This window comes from Rhagoletis zephyria, unplaced genomic scaffold, assembly GCF_001687245.7.
Source record: "Rhagoletis zephyria isolate East Lansing unplaced genomic scaffold, Rhagoletis_zephyria_1.1 Rzeph_scaffold_02586, whole genome shotgun sequence".
Lineage (NCBI taxonomy): Eukaryota > Metazoa > Arthropoda > Insecta > Diptera > Tephritidae > Rhagoletis > Rhagoletis zephyria.
This window is the reverse complement of record NW_016159670.1, coordinates 6,219-14,458: the sequence shown is the minus strand read 5'-3', so window position 1 is coordinate 14,458 and position 8,240 is coordinate 6,219. Positions and strand designations below refer to the sequence as shown.

At 38.6% G+C, this 8,240-nt stretch overlaps 2 protein-coding genes across 2 annotated transcripts in view; both read left to right on the top strand.

Annotated features, from left to right (window-relative positions):
* The first annotated feature begins 1,563 nt into the window (after window positions 1–1,563).
* LOC108367217 (uncharacterized) lies at window positions 1,564–2,661 on the top strand. Its single transcript, XM_017621811.1, has 4 exons — window positions 1,564–1,653; window positions 1,758–2,068; window positions 2,312–2,422; window positions 2,496–2,661. The coding sequence occupies exons 1-4, from the start codon at window positions 1,564–1,566 to the stop codon at window positions 2,659–2,661; spliced, it is 678 nt and encodes a 225-aa protein (XP_017477300.1).
* A 466-nt stretch (window positions 2,662–3,127) lies between these two features.
* LOC108367216 (uncharacterized) overlaps window positions 3,128–8,240 on the top strand; it is a 9,249-nt gene continuing 4,136 nt past the window's right edge. The window contains exons 1-2 of the mRNA XM_017621810.1: window positions 3,128–3,143; window positions 3,193–3,329. Coding sequence (XP_017477299.1) covers window positions 3,128–3,143; window positions 3,193–3,329 — 153 coding nt within the window. The remainder of the gene's footprint in view (window positions 3,144–3,192; window positions 3,330–8,240) is intronic.

The window sequence follows — 8,240 nt, the reverse complement described above, 5'->3', positions numbered from 1 at the left end:
TTTTAATAAAACTTGCCGAACCCGTTTGTTTCTTTCCCTCCCTTGAGATTGTTCGAAGACGAAAAAAATAAAAATCCCATATAATTATTATGAGAAGACGAAAATAATTTACATCTTAAAATAATCGTTCCGCGAGACGAAAACTTTTCCATTGTTCAGTAATAAATACAGAGCAATATTTAATTTTATTTCTTATAGCAATTGTAAAGCGGAGGTGGGCAGCTTCGACAGAGAATTTTTGTAGTGTGCGTGCAATTGATGTCACTGTGTGCGTGCGAACAAGTCGTATGGTTGAATGAAGCGTTCGCTGCCTTCTAAGGCAGAGCGTGTATGTATAGGCGAATATGCCCGCCGGGCAGGCGCCGCCCAGGGCTGATCTAAAGTGATAAACTGCTGACAAACCTGATAATAATAATAGATTGGCGCTTACACATACGTTAGTGTTTGGCCGAGCTTCTCCTCCGATTTGTGGCGAGCGCCTTGATGTGGTCACACAAAGGGGAGGGACCCACAGTTTTACAAAGACTTCGTACGGCGATTGTATTTTTATTAGAAGCTATTTTTTATGGCCTAAATACTTTTTCTTATATTGGGTTGAACCGGGCTTGAGCTCAGACCCCGCGGAGTGGTGGCGCGCACTGCTAACCACTACACCACAGCGGCCGCCCACAAACTTGATAAAGTGATAAATTTATCATTTTGATAAATGAACTGTCAAATGTATAAGTTTGAGCAAAATTCAACCCTAACAGGTTGCCAGGTAGCCGCTTTTGCTACGAACACATTAAAGCAAATGAACACAATGGACGAGGGAAGAATGAAACGTAACTAGCCATATAAAAGTGTTTTATGCAATTATTTATCAAAGTGTGTTCATGAAAGAATTCGCATAAACTGATAAATTTAAGCAATTTATTCCTTTATCACTTTAGATGAAGATCCCTATTAATTTTCTTCCGCTGGATAAGCCATTTCACCAACTGTGGGCCGTTGAGAAAATTTATATCACCTGCTGTAAAATGTTTTATATGACTGAGTAGTTTAAAAATATTACATACAATAACTCACTTAGCACACTGTTGGGCGCTGCCTTGCCCGCGGGCAAAACTCTTTTAAGCTTTCTATACATTTTGCTTAGGCGCGTGCAGAGTAAAAGCACTTTCTGTCTATCGCTGACTTAGCAGCATTATAGAATCTTCCGCTTGCTCTAATTTAGGTCAATGATTTGGAAAATAAATTCATTCCCATTCATCTTTTCTTTTTTTTTTTTGTTATTTCATTATAGCACCTAGTATACCGGCGATCGACACTAATTGAGCCATCATTTTTTCATTTCACAGTTTACTTTTATTGACATTGCCCAATTTAGTGTTCGTTAACATACTTCTTTAAATCAGTATGATTTTTATATTTATTAGTAAAGTCATCTTTGATACTCTAGTATTCTATTTTTCTTCTACCACCAACGGAAAATTATAATATATAGATTCTGGTTCTACGAACATTTAGAATACTCACGACATTTTTAGTTTGCACTTTGCAGTAGACATTTCAATCGTCAATATGACATTGCGTAGCATACTACTGACATTCGTCACATTGCAAGCCAGCAGGTTAGACGCCCTAATATATCCACAATCAAGCACTTTGGGTGTAAGTATGTACAAGGAACCACAGATCGGCAAATGCCTAACATTTGATCGAGTTTTTGGCCCATTTTCGTTTATTGACTCTTGAAATCACTTTCGCCGTTTCAGCTTGTTCACTCAGTTTCATATCCAGTCGTTGAGTATCTTCCTGAACGTAGTATACTTATAGATTGGTGCTTTCAAATGTCCTATGCTCTACCTCCAACAGTTTCGGCTTTTTATAATATACCAATTTGGCCAGGTATAGCAAAGCCTAAACAACGTAAGAAACGTGCCGCGTATAATCAAACCGAAAGTCTAGAAATACAACAGCATTTGCAGTGGCTGGAGAAATATAAACGCAAATTAGGCGAAAATCAGCATCCAATGGATTTAACAGCCGGTGAACTCTACCGCGGCATTGAGGACTACTTAGAGAGGTATTCGAATAAAATGTTTTTTTTTTTTTTTTGTACAAAACTTAATCATTATAAGTTAGACGATCATTACTTGAAAAAGCAAAGATTTTTATTAATTTGTTAAAGAAGGACCTATGTACATAGAGTGTAATAAACTGTTAGATTGAATTTCTTGTTGGAAAAGTTCTTCAGTTTTATTCGAAATTTACTTTCATTCTTCCTTTTAATTAACTAAATTTGAATTATTTCTTTACTGTTGCACAGCCTTGGCCTCGATGACAGCTGTCTTCTGCGCAGCGTTTGTGAATTAGCTCAACATCCATTTGACGATAGATATCACACTATACTCACTGAGCTGCTGACATTTGTATTAACGTAAGAAAACTAATAACAACATTAACGTAAAATACATATTAATATTTAGTTGGCACACTTATTTCATTTTTAGGCCATCTCTTCATCAAGGCTTCGCCAACCACGAGCAAATTTACCAAGAAACATACGTAGCGGCAGAACTGCATGGGTTTCTGGGGGAAAATTGCACTTTTTTATATGCGGATTGTCAGAAAGACTTATTGAGTGTTGTCACGAAAATCATACAAATAAATGTTTAAGTAAAATATGGCGTCGTCTTTACTACTAAAATTACACTTTTACTAAGTATCTGGCCGAGCTTCTACTCCGATTTGGAATTTAGGAGGGAGAGGCTCGAAATTATCAAGCTTGCGTTTCAGGGTACTATTTTTATATATGTGTATAGGGAAATTTTGGAATTTAGCGGGCCAAGCACATGCTCTTGATGATGTAACAAATGGACCTACAGTTTTAGGTCATCTCCGAACGGCAAATGAATTTTATGAGAAGCTTTTTCATACCAGAAATACCTTTGAAAGTTTTGAAGGTCTGAAGGAAGCGCTATCGGAAAACCCTCTGTCTAATTTAGATGTCTCTTGGACCAGGTGTCGAATCAGGTTCTTCAGAGTGGTAGTACATACTTCTAACCACTCGGCCACAGCGCATGTCGTACTATACTAGCCCTAAAAGCTTCAGGTCCATTAGCATGATGTCCTTCATACTGAAATGTCTGAAAATATTGGTTGAGTTGCGCATTCGTTTGGATCAACATGTCTAATCTTGTGAAACAGCTCTGCAAAATATTGTTGCCAGAATCAGCAATGCAACCACTAAGAAAGAATTCGCTTTGGACATTTTTGTAGAAGTTGAGAGCGTTTATATTGATGCTACCTATACTGGTAAATTGGATTCGTTGAATACGTTGCGGGTCCGGTCATTCTAAGCGTATATCAGAAAGCGTAGTCCTTGTTTCATGTGGTGGGTCCGCAAAGTTTGGGGTGCAGTTTTCTTATACTAACTTCCATTTGTGATTTGGCACCTAGACGAGTCCCTTGGATTTACGGCTCTCTGATAAGACCCATAATCAGCTACGTATCTGTGGTGGGCTGGAGCAATCAAAAGCGTGTGAATTCTACTTGCCGCACGACAAAGAACGATCACAATGTGCCGTGTGGGAGCTTTCCCTAAGCACCTCGGGCTGCTCTGGGTGCACTGCTTAGCCTACCGTCACTTAAGATTTATATCCGTGTAGTGGCCCTTAAAAACACCTTAGGCTCAAAAGAAATAGGTGCCTCTATTAAGCAGTGTGGATTTAGACTGAAATGTCTTTTCGACCACCTATTTGTCGACTTTAAAGCCGCATTCGACAGCACGNATATTGGTTGAGTTGCGCATTCGTTTGGATCAACATGTCTAATCTTGTGAGACAGCTCTGCAAAATATTGTTGCCAGAATCAGCAATGCAACCACTAAGAAATAATTCGCTTTGGACATTTTTGTAGAAGTTGAGAGCGTTTATATTGATGCTACCTATGCTGGTAAATTGGATTCGTTGAATACGTTGCGGGTCCGGCCATTCTAAGCGTATATCAGAAAGCGTAGTCCTTGTTTCGTGTGGTGGGTCCGCAAAGTTTGGGGTGCATTTTTCTTATACTAACTTCCATTTGAGATTTGTCACCTAGACGAGTCCCTTGGATTTACGGCTCTCTGATAAGACCCATAATCAGCTACGTATCTGTGGTGTGCTGGAGCAATCAAAAGCGTGTGAATTCTACTTGCCGCACGACAAATAACGATCGCAATGTGCCGTGTGGGAGCTTTCCCTAAGCACCTCGGGCTGCTCTGGGTGCACTGCTTAGCCTACCGTCTTAAGCAGTGTGGATTTAGACTGAAATGTCTTTTAGACCACCTATTTGTCGACTTTAAAGCCGCATTCGACAGCACTAAAGAAGTTGCCTATACGCCGCTATGTCTGAATTTCGCATCCCCGCCAAACTGATTCGGCTGTGTAAAATGACGTTGAGCAATACCACCAGCTCCGTCAGAATTGGGGAAGACCTTTCCGAGCCGTTCGCCGACAGGGCGACTCTCTTTCATGTGACTTCTTTAATCTAATTTACTACAAGAGCGTGCAATTGCTGGCTTATGCCGATGGCATCGTTATCATCGGTAACAAAAACCGCGAAGTCTGTTCTGCCTTTTCCAAGTTGGATAGGGAAGCAAAGCGAATGGGTCTGGTGGTAAACGAGGACAAGACGAAGTATCTCCTGTCATCAAACAAACAGTCAGCACATTCGCGCCACCCACGTCACTGTTGAAAGTTATAATTTCGAGAAAGTAGAGAATTTCGTTTACTAGGGAACAAGCATTAACACCAATAATAATATCAGCATGGAAATCCAACGCAGAATCACTCTTGCCAACAAGTGCTACTTTGGACTGAGTTGGCAATTCAGGAGTAAAGTCCTCTCTCGACGTACGAAAACCACACTCTATAAGTCACTCATCATGCCCGTGCTGCTATATGGCGCAGAAGCATGGAAAATGACAAAATCCGATGAGGCGGCCGTTGGAGTGTTCGAGAGAAAGATTTTGCGGAAAATTTGCGGGCTTTTACGCGTTGGCGATGGCGAGTACTGCAGACGATTGAACGATGAGCTGTATGAGCTTTACAACGACATGGACATAATGCAGCGAATTAAAATACAGCGCCTCCGCTGGTTTGGTCATGTCGTTCGAATGGACACCGACGCTCCAGCTCTGAAAGTATTCAACTCGGAATCCGCTTGTGGTAGCAGAGGAAGAGGAAGACCCCCACTGAGATGGAAAGACCAGGTGGAGAAGAACTTGGCTTCACTTGGCATTTCCAATTGGTACAGAAAAGAAACGACTGGCGTGCTTTGTTGAACACGGCCAAAATTGCTTTGGCGGTTACAGTGCCAAATAAGAAGAAGAAGAAGTATTTTCGATGGAACAGGATAGTACGCCACTGATGGCTCCAAAATTGTCACAAGGTCAGGACCTGGCGTCTATATCGAAAGTAACGGGGACAATCTTCAATTCTCTCTTGGAGAACATACCTCGGTATTTTAAGCCGAACATTTTGTGATGCTCAAAAATTCGGGGAGAAGCAGTTTACGTGTCTGTTGTGACAGCAAAGCTGCGCTAATGGCATTCCATTTCCAAATTAATTCGGCAATGCAAATCTCGATTAAATTACGTTGAAAACCATAACAAACTTGTTTCAGTCTGGGTACCAGGTTACTCGGAACTATGTACCTGGTAATGAGGCATCTGAACATTTGACTTGGGAGGGCTCGGGCCTGGTACTCCTTGCAGATGTAAAAAACTCGTGTTGCCTTCAATCTCAGAGGGCATCGATAGGTATTTACTTTCATTGAGCAGATGGGACTACAGACAACTACTGGGACTGTTAACTGGTTAGTTCTTATGCCATAAACACATGACTGTGAAAGGCATGCATGTACATCTTCTGCAAATCTTTATCTTTAACATTCCAAGGGCCGCCGCATGGGATGTTGTCATTTTTCATATTTCTGCGCCATATACCAGCACGGACTTGATGACAGACTAATAAAGTGACTTTCGTTCGTCGTTGAGAGGACTTTACTTCCTACATGTAGTCTGAGGGCTTCTTTCTACATGCATTATTTTGTGTTAGTTCCCGGAAAAAAATAAAATAAAAAATGTAAAAGTATAACATAAGGTAAATTTCAGTGAAATTGGAAAATGCCGCGGTCCGTTAATTCTTAACGCTCAAACACCTAGGACCACCCGTAAAAAGTCTTTACAAAAATTAAATTTCATCCAAATTAAAACGTTTCACTATCTAATCACCAAAGTTACTTTTTACCATTGAATCACCGGGCGAATCGTGCAAGTTTCAGCGTCCTCATTTGAATATTTTGATAACTAGATACAATTATTTCATTCAAGATTTTTGTGAAAATATACGCGAAAATTATTTGCAGTTTCAGTGTAGCTCAATCGACTCGGAATTTTTTTGGAAAATACTTGAACATTATATTTTGATGATTTTTTGTTAAAACTATTCGTAACCAAAAAAACATTTTTACATGGAATCGAGCTTTTAGTGAAGATGTTAAACACGGAGTTCGCCGATAAAAAGGAGTTTTGAATTGCATGCCGATTTTCAGTTGCCCAAACACTATATAGTGTTTACGATATAGTAAATACAATTTTAGACATAAAACTCACGACATGTTGAAAAACAAATTTGAAGAGATAAGGAAATATTTGCTGTTCATTGATTATTACCAATGATATCTGACTTTGATTCAAATTCGAAAAGTGCGCTTAGACGAACAAGTTTAATCAACTATGTAAATGGTCCATCAGATACATCGCGTTAAGTTCTACGAAATAACCATGAATTTCTGTTAAAAAACGACGTCCGTGTCCGCCGCAGAGCCAACGCCCAGTTAGTGTTAATAAAAAAAAAAAAAACAGTTCGTCCAGAAGAAAGTTGGAGATACGATGCAATAAATAAAAGCAAACAATTATTTGAAAGTTTATCACTTAGACAAATCGAAAGTTTAATAATATAGAGAAGTATACCCACTGAATGAATTGATGAAACATTGATTGCGTTTTCCCACAAAATTTAAATTTTGAAATCATTCTTTACTTATGTATGTATATCATTAAACGTGCGAAATGGTAGATAGCCTTTACCTTTCTGGTCAACGTATTTATCATTCTTACATTAAATATTATACGAAATATTTTCCAGCTAAACCACTAAAACAGTCTACAGACGATCTCTCATCCTTTTCCACGAAAAGCTTGTTACCAACGTACTTCAGAATCCGGTTTTTTTAGCTAAAATTCTCATAACAAGATACCCTCAGTTTCGACTTTAGTGGCAGTGTTGCCGTTATTGGGATTTTCCTACCAAAATTTGGTAGGACTTTTCTTCTTGGTAGGCTGGTAGTTCAAAAGGAATTTCGGTAGGTTATAATAACACTTAAGTAGAAAGAGAACAGCAATCTTCAAAAATTTAGAATTTCAAAAAATAAATATCACTTTTTTAATAAGTATGTGCTTGAACCCTATAATCATTAGGACTCATTTTAGAGTCAGAAAAGTCTCCGAATTTTTAGTTATAACCTTCATTATGAGCTCAAAAAGTGTCAGAAGTCCCTTCTTAGAAGGGACGCCAATATGAGTCATATTACAATCTGAAATATTACGCTTTCTGAGTCTTAAAAACAAATGCACATTATTTATAATTATGATTGTTAATAAAGTTTTACATCTGCGTGAACTTTGTTACTTTTATTCTACTCAGTACTTATGACACCAAAAGAGTCCGAAATGAGCCAGTATGGATGGTTGGTCTAAGAATCATATTTTTGTCGAATTTTTGACGAAATAAAGACTCAATTTCGAGTCATAAATTCTGAGCTTTCAGAAAATTGTTTGAATCGCCCTATAAACATTCGGACTCATTTTGAAGTCAGAAAAGTCTCAGAACTCTGAGTAGTTACCCTCTTTATGCGCTCAAAACAGAGTCAGAACAGAGCGTATTTCCCTTCTTAGAAGGGCGTCCAATACGTGTCCAAGTTCGGAGTCATATTAGAATCTAAAATAAGACGTTTTTCTGAGTCTCAAAAACAAATATTCTTTATAATTCTGATTATTAAAAAAAATTCTGAGCACTCAGAAATTGTTTACAAGAGAAATGTTCACAGATCATATACTTACATATATCCGCATGTATATCGAGGGCTTATATTCACTACCGTCTATCTGCACTTTTCATTATGAAATAAAATTTAAAATACATTACAAAATA